Raw genomic sequence first — 17119 nt, 5'->3', positions numbered from 1 at the left:
TTAAAGCTCGCATATACGGCGTAATCACATCACAGCCAGAAATAAGTAGTTTTTTAAAACAACAAATATCATTGCGAATGCGAAATACGAATTTGCTTTCGAAAACTTCCACACATCCGCTTCCGCTTAAAATTTGGCAAACGCGACGAGTGCAACTCAACACAGTGCTCTCAGGTAAATATAAATAATATTTTGGAGAATTTATTTCTGGGTGCAACTATGCACATCCTGACTGGCAGTTATTGCAGTTGCCAGTTCATTGCCGGCGTCTGTTTCCGCTGTTGTCGGTGTCGTCGGTGTCGGGTGTGTGCGCTAGTGTTTGCGGCCGTGACAGAAAAAGGCTATCGGCTAATTCGCAGAAATAACTACAACTACACAAGCAATAGCAGCAATAATAAAAACACTACACCAACAGTAAGTCAAATTGCAAGGTGTGCTCCACCAGTTGTGTCTAATACGATTTTTATGGCGCATACGTGCGGTGAATACAATCAGCCCACAGCAACAACAACGTCAGCGATATTTAGAAATAAAAACGAGTTCTAGAAACAGACACATAAGCATAGCTCACATGGAAAACATGCAGCAGCATGGAAATCAGTCAACGAAATTTTGGGATTTTCCGAGCGCTGCGCGCTAAGCTTACGCAAAAAGTTAAAAAAAAAAATTACTATTGTACATAAATACGAATTTAATGCTGACACAGTTTTTGTTTAGATTTTTTGTTTGCTGACAACTTAATAGCTGTAATTTTAAGTCGCAAGTTGTTGTTGAAAGCCACAGAATTCTAAAAATTTCAACACTAAATAAATAAACAAAAGTTTGCCACAACTAAAACCTGTTTTTATCACCGACCAAAAAATAAAAAACCAAAAAACAAACCACAACTTTTGTGTGAATTCGCCATATTCATGGGTATTTTAATTCTAACTTTTTCGTTTTTTTTTTTGTAATTTCAGGCACCAACACACGCCCATTGAGCACTTCACAGACGTCATCCATGTCGGGACCGCAACCGCGTTTTCTCTCACGCGGCCACACATATCGCGCCGTGGTGGGCGACACTCTGGTGCTGCCGTGTCAAGTTGAAAATTTGGGTAAGTTCATGCGAGTGTGACATATTCTAGCTGTTCTGAGTGAAAATGTAATCCTTTGAGCTTAGTTGCTGTTAAAATTGTTATTAAATATGGTAAAATGTGGATGGAAACGATTTTTGTTCTACGTCTGAGTATTTATTTTCTATTTTGTTGCAGCGAACTAAAAACACAAAAAAATAATAGCCGATTACATAAATGGCTACAAAATGGAAAATATTTGCGAAATATTTCCGAAAATGTGATTTAGAGCACAATTTTGATATTTGTCAAATTTTTATTTTTTTATTATTTAAGCTTTATTGATAATTGCTGTATTTTGCTATGGGCGAATTCTCGGTTATGTTTCAGAAATACTAGAGTTGGTAAATAAAATAACAGTGAAATATTCATTTTTTTAAAACCTTAATCTAGTATTGATTTATTTACAATAAAACTCAGGCACTACGCGAAATATGGATGCTTAATTGCACCAGCGCTTTGTTGCATGTTCAAGGTAATTGCCCCAAATTTTTGGTTAAGGCGACTTAGTGGTCTAGCACTCGAGAATGTGGAAAATATGAATAAAGCCGGCTGCCCTAGCCGAATCGATGTGTGCGTGACTGCCACTCAGTGGCTCATAGGTTTTTTGCTTTTTTTTCCTTGGTCTCTACGCGCTTACTGCTTTTCGAGTAGTTTATTATTTCAATTAATTTGTATTTTAGTGCAAACATTTTTATAATATACATATGTGCAGTATGACAGATAGATTACAAATACTTTCGATTACATAGGTATTTTATAGTTTAACAAAGCCAATTGAAATAAAATGCCTGCGATTGGGTACAAGCAGTTTATTAGTTATTCTATTATATAACTACATATTATGAATAAGTCATGAGGTAGGAATGTTTGAAGAATTAAAGTTTTATAAATTATCGATAATTTTTTGACAAAATCATTAAATGATGTTATCAAACTAGGATACTTTGAAATTTGTTTAATATTAAATGCTGGAATGTCATATTGTGCACAGAATGTTTCGTGCCTCTGTCGTGCACTGTGAAAGCGTGGGCAGTCGTGTAAAAGATGATGCATACTCTGCACAGTGAGTTGGTCGCATCTTCGTCAATGATTTTGAATCGCTTCAAGTATGCCTTATTGAAACCATGGCCAGTAAACAGCTGTGCCAATTCGAATGATATCCCAAAGAGTTGTCGGTATAGTTGCGTACGAGTATCTTCAAGAATTGGGAAGAAAGTCTTCGTAATGGAGCCAGTGGTATCGTCGGCATACTCCTGTTGCCATGACTCGAATATTTTAAGACGAATTTGCCATATAGCGTAACTTAAGGGAAATGCAGTGTATACTTGATCAACTCCTTGATTTGCAGCTTCATTTACCTGCTCATCTGCGCGCTCTTTTCCTTCAATACCGATGTGTGATTTGACCAAGTAAAAGTCAATTCTGTGCCCTTGGCGAAGAAGGTGCAGGATTGCTCCGATTTTGGATAGCTTCCAAACAAGAGCGACTGTCGCCAAATACGAGTATGACTAGTTTTTCCGTTTTTAATTCTTTCTGGGCCCACTTCAGTGCAGCGTCAATTGATAGAGCTTCAGCCTAGAAGACAGTGCGTAGATCATGTAAGTTAAATTTACGTGACGTCCAGTTGTCATCTTGTTTATGAATGACAAAAGCTGATCCACAAGCGCCTGTTTCAAACTTGCTTCCATCAGTGTAGATGTGGGTCGCATTTGCGTCGATAATATTGTCAGCTTCCTGTTGTGATGCTATACTTTCAAAACGTATAGACTGACGCTCGAAAGGATGTAGTTGATTTTTTTGTGCAGTACGTTGTTCAAGCATAACGTTTAATGTTTCATCATATACTCCAGATAGTTTGACACTTTCAATTGGCATAACTTATTTTATCTTCAGATGCAGCGGCGTGAACCCAGCAAGCGCCAGAGCCGATTGCCATTTAAAAATAGTTCAGCTTGTTCAGCATTACTTCTTGGTGTCGCTAAAAGTCAACTTCACATTCTCTCTCCAATTATATATTAGGCGCAGAGCATCGTTAGCGTAAAATTGCATTTATTTTACAGTTTTGGCGCTGACTATTAAAAGGCTGTCATCTGCGAAAACCTGAATTTTACACCTTTCAGGCAGCGGCATAGAAAGAAGTTCATCTATGATAATGTTCCAAAAAATTGGACCACATACAGACCCTTGGTTACAGCCTCTATTTGTTGCTTTTGTTGCAGTGGTGTCGGCGTAGTTTAGTGAAGCGCAGCGATCTGTAAGATAATTTGTAATAAGCCTGTAAATATTAGAAGGAGTTTGCATTGGTTCTAGCTGATTTAAGCGCCGGCCATCAAGCCACCAAGTGACACACAAATAACCTGCCGCTTTTTCCGCTTCTCCTTCTCAATAGTTTCAACTGCATTGTGCAAAAAATCGAAAGTTGAGGTCTGCTCTTTGAAACCATATTGTTTTGGAAACCATAATTGATTCAATTCAGCATGATATATAAGCCGTTTGGTAAAGAGTTTCTCTAACAGCTTTCCGAACACGGGAAGGAGTCCTAGCTCATTAGTTTCAAATTTGTTTGGCTTTGGTAAAATTTTAATGTAAGCCTTTTTCCAAATTTTTGGAAAGTAACCCACACGGAGGCACGCATTATAGAGAGCTGTGAGAAATTTTGAGTATTTCTTTGTAAAAGCCAAGCATATGCCTGAGGTGGGTCATAGGTTAGATTAGGTTAAATGGCTGCCCTAGCTTGAGGCCCACTTGTAGAGATATTCAAAAATCGTCCGTTGTGATGGCATTAGATTAGATTAGATTTGTGGGGGCTGGACAAGTCCAAGCACTCAGTGAGTAGACCATTGTACTGCACCCGTTTAGATATCAGTAGAAGAAATAGAAATAGAAAAGATAAAAAGTTGATGGTAAAAACGGATAAATTCGTTTGAGGTCACTCTTCATTCATTGATGAATTTTAAGAGATCCGGTAAAGGAAGAGTATGAACTTTGCCCATAATCAGTGTATCGCAACCCAATATCCTAAGTCTGATTCTGGAAAGCTCCGGAAAAAATGTTCTGCATTGTCGTCATTCTCAAGAGAGGATGGGCATATCGACTGGAGGACTGTCCACGACCCCCAAGGTAGCCATATGCTGACCACAGACGTTGTGCCCTGTGATTACACCCACCAGTACTCTCATGTTCTTTCTGCTGAGTTTTAGAAGAAAGGTCGCTGTTTTCCCGTTTTGGTTCTTTCACAAAGCACTTGACAACTCTGCACGAGTTCAACTTAGACCAACGACCTCTGTAGGTTGACCTCATGAAGTCCTCAATTTATGTTTGAATCGATGCGGAATTGACACATAGAAAGGGTTCAGGGTCTAGTGGCATACTTTCAGAACCTTCATTTGCCAATTTATCAGCTAACTCGTTCCCTGAAATACCACAATGTCCAGACACCCAAATAAGACTAACTTTGTTGTGTTTTGCAACACTGTTCAGTTTTGTCTTACATTCACCGACTAACTGATGCCATACATGGGAAAGGAGAAGAGAAAGAAGAAGGAGCCTTGGGATTAGGGGATGACGACCATGCACTTACGACGACGCCGACGGTGGCTGATTAACGTTCGTAATTAGCCGCAAAAGGCTACAGATGAACTTTACATGATTTGTTATATTTAGACCCGCTATATTCGCAGGCTTAGTAAGAAAATGAGAGCCCAGATGTCTAAATCTTTGCAGACGAGAGCAGGGCAGCTGAGAAGAAGGTGTTGAGCTGATTCCATCTCGTCCTCAAGACGGCTTCTGCAGAACGGACTTGAGGCAAACCCAAGTCTCACCGCATGAACACCTGACGAACAATGTCTGGTAAAGATACCCAACAAATTCGAGAGCTGTGGCTTTGTTGGTCCGGTGAGGTCCCTCAAGCGTCATTGATCTACCCGTGGTCAGAAGGATCTCGCGACCTTCCACGTTTGCGCACTAGCTCATCACTCGCTGAGTTGACTCGAAGCCCATTTTTCCAGCAGACCGCAGGTTCTTAAGGGAACCTCAATTGTCGCATTTTGCGACGAAACCGCCTCCAAAGTTCCCTGTCTAGCCAGCTCCTCAGCCCAGCAATTTCCCTCTATGCCGCTGTGAGCGGGAATCCTGATATCGAAGTTTTCGGATGCAATCGAGAGAGAGAAGCCAGACATTCGCCGACCAATCTCGAACGCACAAACAACGAGCCCGCGTGAAGCGTCTGCCAAGCGATCAACCGAATCGGCTGGTGGGGGAAAATGATCGTTAGAACTTCCCCTTCCACTAGAAATCAGTCCCAGTTCCCTGGCAACAGCGGTGCAGTCAACATCGCTTCGCGTGTGAAAGCTGTTTTAAAAGTGTGTTAGGATTTTGCAGTTGCGAAAATGCAGCGATCGTTAGAGCAACGTTACTCAATCAAATTTTGCGTAAAGCTAAACAAAACGAGTACCGAAACCATTGGGCTACTTAAGGTGGCTTACGGGGACCAATCTCTGTCCAGTGCCCAGGTAAAACGGTGACACAAGTCGTGCAAGGAAGGCCGGGAGGACGTCGAAGACGAACAGCGATCTGAAAGGCCTTCGGCGACGCAAGCAGACGTTCACAGATCATCCACAAGGAGTTTGTACCTCCAGGAAGCACGCGGCATTTTACAAAGAAGTGCTCCTTCGGCTGAAAAACCTCGTCGCCCGGGTTCGGCCCGACCTCGTCAACAATTGGACCCTTCATCACGACAATGCGCCGGCGCACACCGCCTTCCTCTGCACCTCTGCATTGGCCAAGTTGGGGGTTCCGGTGCTTCCCCACCCTCCCTACAGCCCAGATCTGTCCCCTCCGGACTTCTTCTTGTTCCCGCGCCTGAAAAGAAAGCTGAAGGGGAAGCGTTTCGACTCCATCGAGGCGATCCAAAAAACTGTGACAGCCGAATTGAACGCGTTGCCGGCGGATGAATTAAAAAAATGCTTCCTGTAGTGGAACGACCGCTACAAGCGGTGTATTGACGCTCAAGGGTCCTATTTTGAAGAATATTTATTGTATAAGCCAAAGGGTTTAATAAAACTACTTAAAAAAAATAAGGCTCATTACTTTTCAATCAAACCTTGTATAACAGAACTTGATGAATATAACAGAAACTCGTAAGAGATATTTACGTAGCAAGTAACGTCTTTCACTAAAAATGTAACTATAACGTCATCTCTTGTCTATTCTAAAGAAGACTGGCACTATGCTCGTAATTGCAATAGAGTTCCTTATTTCACAATTTCCTTCATGCCTGAATATGTGCACACACAGACAATTGCGCAAAGGCACTCCGCATGCACTATACCTTAACACTTCTACCTCTCAATTAGTCGCCTGCCACTCATATTGTACATTTAGTCTATTAGCTTTTGGCAAATAAAAAAATATTTGCAAAACTTCACCTCAACTGACAGCAAAAGACTGCCGCACCTGGTGTTCAGAAAGTGTATGCGCCTCCATTATTTATGTCGATAAGTGTGTTTGCTTTTGGAAGATATGTTGAAGTGTTTAGGCGAGACTGCAACATCCACTAATTGCCCATTATGGGGCACTTATCTCAAATATGGTATGCAAATGCATAAATACACACACACTCACACACACATGGATATGTAGGAGTGCAGCAGCGAGTGATGGACAGCTTTAGAAAATGTCAAATAAATGTGTGCTAACATGTCATGCGATACGAGCGCATAAGAGCATATAAAAATACAAGTAAGCAGATGTGCGCGTGTGTCTATGTGAGGAATGTTTAAGTGTATGCGCGCCAAAGCAAAGTAAATGCAAAAAACACCGGACAGTGGCATTCGATGGGTGGTAGGTGGGAAAAAGAGTGCAGCAAGTGTTGCCAAGGTAAGGCAGTTGCGGGGATGAAGCAAAGGCTGTAAAGGTAGTAAAGTAAAAGTGGCAGAGGCAATAAAAGGAGCAGCCAGCGTCGCGATGTCGAGTGTAGGCGATGAAGTCTTCTTGTTAGACTTTGAGGGCGTGTGTGATATGTATGGAAAGGAGATATGTATGTGCAAGTGAGGCGAGTGGGGCAAGCGTGCAAATGCATACATGTGAAGACGAGTGCTTGTCATCGCGAAGTGAAGTGTTGCAGCTGCAGTGCATTTATGTTGCATGCAACAGCTTCAGCAAGCAGATAATAGAGCGTATAAATTACAAATTGTGCAAGCAATTTAGTCGAGACTATCTGATGCGCTGTATATAGAGAAGGACACATTCAAACATGCACACATATACATATAAGTATGTGCATTAGGGCGGTCTAAAAACCAGGCAAAGTAGCAAATATTTGGACGAAAAAGGACAAATAGGCAAACTATTCGGTTGGGGAATAGGTAGGTTAGATGGCAAGAGTACCCCAGGAACACTATACTACTATGGGCAAAAAGTAAGGTGAATTTATTTGTCAAACTCTAGTTATTTTTTTCATGAGTTGGCAGCACTGTTAATAACATCTGGGCCAACTTTCATGTGAATGTGATTATCAGTAATATATTTACGCTTGTGTTTACCAAACGACCAAGAGTGCATTTTTCGATTTTTACAATGTCTGATTTGATTGAGCAGAGAAGTGCCATCAAATTTTGTTTGCGGAATGAAATTTCGGCTGCGGAAACGTTTAGCATGTTGCAGAAGGCATTTGGTGATTCGACCATGTCGCAGAAAAATGTTTATAAGTTATTCAAAGGCTTCAAAGAGGGTCGAGAACGTGTTGATGACGTGGAGCGCTCCGGACGACCATCGACGTCAACAGATGACCAACACGTCAATAAAGTGAAGGAGTTAGTGCTCAAAACTCGTCGGTGGACTGTTAAAGACCTTACTGATATGATCGGAATATCAGAAGGATCTGTGAAAACCATTTTGAAAGACCATTTGGGCCTACGAAAAGTCAAATCTCGTTTGGTACCGAAAACTCTCAATTTCTTGGAAAAAAGTCGTCGCGTTGATGTGTGTGAAACAATACTTTCAGACTATCAGGACAAGCTCAAATGCATCATTACAGGAGATGAGACTTGCATTTATGCTTACGACCCTGAAGCAACCGAACAATCAAGCGAATATCGTGCTAAAGGCGAGGCCAGACCGAAAAGAGCGCGTCAAAGTCGTTCAAAAATAAAGGTCAAGATGACAGTTTTTTTCGATGTTCGTGGTGTGGTGCACTATGTATTCCTTCCAACTCGCCAAACTGTTAATAAGGAATATTATTTGAGCGTTATGCGTCGTTTACGTGAAGCAATTTGTCGAAAAAGACCAGAATTATGGGCCAACAACTCTTGGTTTTTGCATCACGATAATGCACCGTCTCACACTGCACTCGTTCTTCGTGACCATTTCGCCAAAAATTCCACGCATATCGTTCCGCAACCACCGTATTCGCCTGATTTGGCTCCGTGTGACTTCTGGCTATTCCCAAAACTCAAGAGGCCGCTCCGACAAACGCGTTTCGAGTCGATTGAAGAGATAAAAGCTGAATCGAAGAAGGTGCTGATGGACTATTTGGCATGTTTCGGGATTGGAAAAATCGTTGGCATACGTGTATTTCATCGAGAGGGGATTATTTTGAAAGGGGTGAAATTTATTTACAAGAATAAATAAAGATTTTTCATTTTACAACCAAATTCACCTTACTTTTTGCCCACATGCCGTTTTGATACCATAATGTGCGAAAAAATTTGGGGGAGAGCAAACCGTCTACATCCATCCATTGCTGTTGCTGAAGTGGAGGAATAAGTTCATAGTTTTTTTATATTTTCTTTTATTTTACTCTTTTGCAGTTTGGCAAATTGAAAATATTCAATCTATAGAACTCTTTCCGCGCTACAAAACTATGTTGATTGCATTCTTGAGTTGTTCAATTTTTTATTAGTTTTGAGGCCTAGAGATGGAATACCCAGGAGGCAAAAATCAACATTTTCTACACCTGCTCTTCTTTGCCTTTCATCGAGGTCAAAAAGCTGCCGAAGCACCCCCGAACATCTGCGACGTATATAGAGAAGTTGTCATAAGCGAGCGAGTTTACAGCACGGAAATGATTTGCAAAGTTCAAAACTGACGACTTTGACGTGCCCCGCAGCTGAAGGCCTTCTGAGTTCGATGAAGAGCGTCTCAAATCACTTTTGTCACAAGGAGAACGGTTGCCGAACCAGTCGTGAAATGGCGAAAAAAATGAGCTGCTATCACAAAACGATACTCAGTCACCTTTATTCAAAGGGATATACCGAAAAATTAGAAGCCTGGGTGCCTCAACAAAAAAAAACGACAGAAAATCGCCTTGAAATTGCTTCTCAGCATCTCATCCGCCATAGAGCAGAACGCAGTCATAGACAGTGCTTTTTGTCCCTAATCGTCGCGATAGATGTGAAATGGTGCCTATATCTGAACACGAAGCAAAAAAACAGGAGTGGTTGGCTCCAGCAGATACGCCAAAGCTGAGAGTCAAGCCGGATCTTCATCCAAAGCACAGCATGAAATGTGTTTGGTGGGACTGGGAGGGCATGGGGCACTGGGAAATGCTCGAAAAGAATGCCACGATCAACAAGAAGCTCTACCGTGCCCAGCTACATCGCGTGAACGGGGCGATTCGTTTGAAAAGAAAGCTGCACTTCAAGAGCGCGAATATGAGGTCCTTCGACATGCGCCGTATTATCTGGATCTTGCACTGACCGATTACCATCTTTTCCGCCCCGTGTTAGAGAGTACCTGAAAAACTGGCTCAACAACTTCTTTGACACCAGATGTTGGATGTCAATGCTTTTAGCAAATCTAAGCAGCGTTGTAATATCCATTTTTGAGATATCTTCAAGACTCTCAAACAGGTTGCGCTATGGATGTACAACGTAATGGTTCTGCCAGTTTTAACGTATGAATACCTGGTTTGGTGGAAAGCTCTTGAGAAAGGCTATAATATCACTAAACTGGGGAGGGTGCAAAGGACTGCATTTATTGGCACAAAGCTTGCCCCAGTGCTGCCCTAAATGTCGTTTTAGACTTACTTCCCATCGACTTTCACGTTATTTCCATCGCAGCTCACAGCAGTTCACAATGCAACCGGATTAAAAGAGATTGGACTCTGGATGCAAATTCCTAAGGGACATGGAAGCACTTTTGGGCAATTAACACCGTATTTCTCCGAACTTTGGACAGCTCTCTCCGCGCGCAAACTGGAGTTTGCGGGTCGTGTTAGGAAAATCTTTCGAAATAGGCAAGATTGATAAAGAGGGGGAAATCTGAGCCGAAGCTTGCGACTCTGTTTTCACTGAAGGCTCCAAGATGGAATCCGAAGACGGAGCGGGGGCTTTCTCTAAATCAGCCAATTTATCTATCTCTTTTAAACTGCCGAATACTGCTAAAGTTTTTCAAGCAGATCCTGCAGGCATGCAAAATACTTAGAAAACGTGGGACCGAAGGAGATATTAACATTTTCTCCGATAGTCAAACCGCAATCAAGGCTCTGATCAAGTCACGTTGCAGATCCAAACTAGTCAACCTCTGTTAGGAGGAGATCAAATCTCTTGGGTGTGCAGGTAACATTTCTCTGATCCGCGACATAGGAACATAGAGGAAAATGAAATTGGTAATAAGCTAACCAGGAAGGGGTCGACTGAATTGGTTTTAGAGACCTCCTACCCGGTCATCGGCATTCCCCAGACTGTTGTTAAAGAGGAACTGCACAAATTATTTCCAAGGAATGCGCAAAAGGATGGAGCTCGCTTTCTTCATGTGCTATTTCGAAAAGCCTATGGCCTCTGTACAATAGGCGGAGGCCTCAGAAAGTCCTGTATACTCCTCAGCACTCAATTTCCAAAATCGTATCCGTCTTTATCGATCACTGGACGATCGGCACACGCGCGAAAAAGCTAGGGTTACCATTTAACCCCCATTGCAGAAGCTGTGGCGACCTTTCAGAGAAGGAGACTGTGGATCATTTTCTCTGTAAATGTCCGGGTTCGGCAGTTAGACGGCTCAGGTCACTGGGAGCTCCTTTCTTCTACAGCCTGGGGCAGTGTGCGAACATAAATCTAATCAATCTTTTCCAGTCTTCTTCTTAATTGGCGTGATAACCGCTTACCGAGTTTAACAAAGCGCGCCAGTCGTTTCTTTCCCGTGCTAACCGTCGCCAATTGGACACATCAATGAATCCAAGACCTTCTCCACCTGATCTTTCCATCGCAGAGGAGGCCTTCCTCTTCCTCTGCTACCTGCTGAATTATTTATTATTATTATTATTGATAAGTTGTTTGTGCACTGCGACCTGAAGAGAGCTATTGTGCAGCCACGTAGCCTACTCGCACAGTTTTGGGCTTTTAATAAATCCTAAAACTGCTGTAGGCTTAATTTCTATCAGGAGATTTGTATCTATAGTCCCATTTACCAGGTAATTTAGTCCGCGTCGTGCCACTAGTGGGCAGTTTCTATGCGACTTCGTGCTCTGCTCTTTCTGGTGCCTCTTTGCAGAGTCTAAAAGAATCGTTTTCTATCATACCTACCTTTTTCATGGTATACTTAAGTTTACAGTGTCCTGTTAGTTTCTTTTTTCTTGCTCACTCCTCTCGGGAACATAGGGCCTCGACAAGACTCAGTCTGGCGTTGGTTTCGTTAATCTGTTCTGATTTCTAACAGTGTAGGTGATTAGCCTGCCGCTACCGGTTCTAAGTAGTGGCAATGTCCACCTGTCGTTGCTTAGGAACAACGCCTTCTTACTGGTTTGGAGCGCCATCTGTGTTTCACATTTTTCTGGCAGACGGATCGCACAGATGGTTGAGGACTTTGCTAAATTTGGTGAGTCTGCGCTATTACCGCGAATGCCCGCTTCCTCTTGCTGGCGCTACTGATGCAATATGTAACTGTGTTTTTTTTTTCTTTGTTTTTACTTGTTTTAGCAGCCAAAATGCAAATAATGCGCAGACTATTTTGGGGCAGTAAGAATGGAAAGGATAAGTTTTTGGGATTGAGTAATGGAATTTGAGGAACGTTTGTTTTTTTTAGAAACAAGAAAAGTAGGTAAGTTTGCAAAAGTGCAAGGACCGTACTTTACGAAGGATTTGAACCCACAACCGCTGGGATGGCAGGCTAGTGCATTTACGCTAGACTACCGAGGCCTGTTAGTAGTTCAGTGTAAAGTTTGATGTCTTTTCTGTTTAGTTTAAGGATTGTTTCTGCCTTTATCCGTTATGGATCTATGAGTCTTTTCGTTTGCCGCATGCCCGATTGGGCTCTCCAGTAATCGATTAGGGCGCGTTGTTACTGCTCACGCAGAAAGGCACTTTTGAAGCTTGCTCCATTACTTCAACAGCTCTGGCTGGCTGTAGATATCTGATATCTGCCTGTTGGAGGTCTCATAATGGTATCAAAATGATATCAAAACGACACTTTCGTGCTACCTGCGAAGCGCCAGAGTGGTACCTCAACCATTTCACCAGTCTCACTACTCTTTGCCTTAACGGCAGAGCAGCGCATGTTGGGTATTCGCTGGAAGACCAGGAAATACAGGCGGAATTAAATATCAAACTAAAAAACTTTTCTATTTTCTATTTTAATACAGAAAAATTCTTTGCGTGCCAGAGCAAACAATCACTCTTTTTTTGGACCACCCTATTGTGCCTTCATATGCAGTAGCACAACATTTTTTTCCAACCTACTCAGTTGTGCAATAAGTAACGCCATTAGATCATGGCTCATGTCACATGAAATGTAAAATATAAAACGTGAAAAGGACCAGCAGGGCTGTGTGCAACTAACAGCAACTAACTGCTGTTCGCCATTGCAGCCACTTTGGCTGTGCACTTGCCATTATTGTTGCAACGTAATGTGTTCGGTGTAATTTGAGAGTTAATGTGTTGGAAGTAGTAAGCTCGCTGGAAGTCCAAGCTAATGGGCTATATACGTACTTGAAACCAATAAAAATACAAAGTTGATAAAAACACTTTGTTGGTGTGAATGCAAATGTCGTAAAATGGAAAAAGTGAAAAATATTTGCAAGCAATTATTTACACACACAAACATTGTAGTAAAAAGAGTTTGCTTGCGTTGTTCGGTAGACACATACACTGACGGACAGACTAATGTAGACGCAATGTTTTGAAGAGTTTTGATTCTTCTCCGTTTGTTTTAATTTTCATGAATTTGTTAGTAAAAAGCATAGCACGTTCTACTTTATGACGACTTGGCTGTTATCACCTCAGGTATGTGTCCACAAACCTTTTCTAAATATGGTAGTCGAAAAAGTCTTTTCGTATTTCTAATCAAACCTCAACTCATTTTTTTTTATATTTATAATGAACTTTATTAAACGAAATATGTACCATTTTGGTCGACCACCTTTTGCCATTTTTTTTCTAGAGACATTATTCCATCAGTGTAAAACTTTTGTGGTTTCTCGGCGAAAAACTGCGACAAGTAATTTTGACAAGCTTCTCTTGAAGCCAACTTTACTCCAGTAAGGGAGTTCTGCATTGACCGACACAAATGGAAGTCCGATGGTGCAAGGTTAGGGCTATATGGTGGGTGCATCAAAACTTCCCAGCCAAGATCTCCCAGTTTTTGCCAAATCATCAAAAATGTGTGTGGCCTAGAGTTGTCCTGATGCAAGACGACTCCCTTTCTGCTGATCAGTTGTGGCTGTTTTTCTTTGATTGCTTGCTTCAATCTCATCAATTGTTGACAGTAAAGTGTAGAATCAATCGTTCCAGCAGGCTGGAGCAGCTCATAGTGGATGATTCCTTTCCAATCCCACCAAACACAACCAGGCGTCAATCCTGGCTTTGCGACCATTTGTTGAGCTTCACCACCCTTGCACCATGATCTTTTTCGCACATTATTGTCGTATTTGATCCACTTTTCGTCTCCTGTTACCATTCGCTTCAGAAATGGTTCGATTTCATTTCGTTTCAGCAACGAATCGCAGATGTTAATTCGGTCCATTAAATTTTTCACAGACAATTCATGTGGTACCCAAACATCGAGCTTCTTTTTGTAACCAGCCTTTTTTAAATGGTTCAAAACCGTTTGATGATGAATGTTTAGTGCCTTGGCGATTGTCGTGGCAGCTTATGTGACGGTCCTGGTCAATCTTTTCCATAATTTTATCGACTTTTTCAACGATAGGTTGACCGGAGCGAGGTGCATCTTTCACATCGAAATTTCCAGAACGGAAGCGAGCGAACCATTGTTGTGTTACACGAACTGATATAGCATCGTCTCCGTAAACTTCACAAATTTCATTGGTGGCTTGCGTGGCATTCTTCGCTTTTTTATACAAAAATTTCGAAATATTGCGAACTTCTTCATTATTTTCACTCATTTTTGAACAGCTATAACTTTTTTTCAACTTCTCCGAATTTAGTTTTTTTTTGGATAAATTAAGCTTAAAATGTCACCTTTCTAACACCACATGATATGACACAATGTGATTGGTAGCACTGGAGATAGATGACTCCAACGACATCTATTGACAAAATACGACTATATAGGTATTGTAGGGGATAGCAAAAAGTCATGGAGATTAAATGTGAAAGGAAGAGCAAAGAAAACCTCTATGGCCTTAGACACATGCGGAAGAATACTTGATGAGACTTGGGGCTTATCCCCTCGATTCTCACATTGGATATACATGGTGGTTAGCAGACCAATAACGCTCTATGGTTCCCTCCTAAGGTGGATGGCGTTCGGCTAAAGTCACTTACGTTAAAAGATTGGAAAGCCTGCCAAGCATGGCAGGAATATGCGTAACCGGCGCTATGAGCACAACCCCAACAGCGGCAATAGAAAAGCTGTTCGACTGGCATCCAATCAAATTAGCAGTAAGAAACTCAGCCAAAAGATCTCCTCTAAGACTAAATATATCAGAGCAATTCTCACAGAGGCTTTCTGGTCACAACAACATTCTGGATTCAAACGAAAGTGAATTTGGCAGAAGTTAAATTTGGCATTAAACCTGGCGTCATTATAGAATAAAATACTAGGTGTGTTCAAAAAGTATCGCAAATTTTGCGTTTTTCAAAAATAATTTTTTTATTCATTAATATCTATTTTGTCCCCTTCAAAGTAGTCCCCACGAGATATTATGCACTTGTGCCAACGTTTTGTCCAATCTTCAAAACACTTCAAAAAATCCTTCTTTCCTTCATTTTTTCATCTTGTTCCGTTAAGGGGGGAGCCTGGTTTATAAGGTCAAAAAAATCAATTTTTTTTTTTTCATTTTAAGCGATTCCTAATATATTTCAGAATATTCACACAAAGTTACAGAGCCTAATTCTCAATATTTCCGTAGATACAAAGCCAAAGGTAGGCGAGCGTTAGGTAGTTACGCTGTGACCGGACAGCTATAGTACAAACTGTATCTTCTTTTCTCGACTTTTCATTTTTATGATTTCTTTGAATTGACGTACATGAATGAAAAAAAACGAAAGAACCTTTTGAAATGAATCAAAGCTTGTTCCCTTCAGTATTAAATTCTCTTCTATTTGAACTAACAAAATAGATAATAAAAAAATGTTTCAAGATTTTTATACCAAGTTGAAGTGATTTTTTTTTTATAGAAAGGTATTTTTTTCTTTAAAACCTCCAAAAAGTTCAAATTTTGGAATTTCTCTCAGTTTTCTTAGTTCATCTAGAATAAAAAATCATGGTAATTAGAAATCCATTTGAATTTTTTGCTTTAGATAATAATTACGAGCTGTATCTTGTACGTCACTTGGAAACTCCAGCGTTGCAGCGCTCTACTAATTTCTATGTTAAACATTTTTTTCAACTTATTTTAGCCAGTACAAAAATTTTTTATACTTTTTAAATGTTCATTAAAAGATAGAGAAAACTTTGCAGTGCTAAATTAATTTTTTCCTTAAAAAAAAAATCGGAAAGAGATGCATTTTTTAGACCTCATAAACCAGGCTCCCCCCTTAAGTGAGAGGGGCACTTTTCAGGCCAAACAAATCATTAATCACCGTAACTGTTGGTCCCGCTTCATTTTCGAAAAAGTAAGATTCAATGACTCCGCCGGATCATAAACCGCACCAAAGAGTCACACGTTGAGGATAGAGCGGCTTTTCAATAATAACTCTTCCATTTTCTGAGCCCCAGATCCGACAATTATGCTTGTTGACGAAGCCACCGAAGTGGAAATGGACCTCATCACTCAAGAGGATTTTTCGATGGAATTTCGGATCATTTTCATGTATTTCCACGACCCAATCAGCAAAGCCACGACATTGTTGATAATCGGTCGGTTTGAGTTCTGGTGTTAACTGGACTTTATAAGCCTTAAGACCCAAATCTTTATGCAAAATACGGTGTAATGACAATGGAATGCTTAATTCCACTCCAGAACGACGAGGAATGGACAAACCTGGGTTTTGCTCAATACTTTCGGTTACAACACCAATATTTCCGGCTGTTCTTGAGCGATGTGCACGGCTTTTACTCTTCACATCACTGACTTGTCCCAAGAGCTCGAATTTTTTCACCAATTTCTGTAACGCGGTCCGACAAGGTGCTTCACGATGACCCAAAAATGTTCGAGTTCCATCGTTCCATTTTGATTAATGGCGTAGCTCCTACTTGTCAAACATCAAAAAATGACAGCTTCAAAAGTGACATCCACCGAAATAGTGGGGTATTCAAAATAACACCTGTTATTGAAAAACTCTTGATATATTTTTAGCAATTTAATGGTTTCTTATGTTGATAATCTAATTTTACTACACTTTTTAATGTTAAATATTGTAAATTTGTATTTTAGTTCTGCGTCTTAAATGTCTCTTCTGAATTTTGTTAGACATTAATGAATAAATAAATAAGTATAAATAAATAAAATACATATAAGTATCAAGGACGACTTTCGCGGCAACAGTCTGCACTAAAATGTTTTTTTTTTTTAATTTCCAATTCCGTAATTGGGTATTGAATGTTTCCACCTTCCCACCCTAAAGCTTTTTTTCACATGCCGCTCATTTAGTATCGATATTCTGTCA

At 40.9% G+C, this 17119-nt stretch overlaps 1 protein-coding gene across 1 annotated transcript in view; it reads left to right on the top strand.

Moving 5' to 3' along the window:
* Positions 1-963: 963 nt before the first annotated feature.
* The window catches only part of LOC128855858 (limbic system-associated membrane protein), a 122652-nt gene continuing 106496 nt past the window's right edge, over positions 964-17119 (top strand). The window contains exon 1 of the mRNA XM_054091070.1: positions 964-1097. Within this exon, the coding sequence (XP_053947045.1) occupies positions 1001-1097 (97 nt within the window). The 5' untranslated portion in view covers positions 964-1000. The remainder of the gene's footprint in view (positions 1098-17119) is intronic.

Source organism: Anastrepha ludens, chromosome 2 (genome assembly GCF_028408465.1).
Source record: "Anastrepha ludens isolate Willacy chromosome 2, idAnaLude1.1, whole genome shotgun sequence".
Taxonomy (NCBI): domain Eukaryota; kingdom Metazoa; phylum Arthropoda; class Insecta; order Diptera; family Tephritidae; genus Anastrepha; species Anastrepha ludens.
Note: the sequence above shows the minus strand (reverse complement) of the source record. Positions and strands in the feature narration are given on the sequence as shown.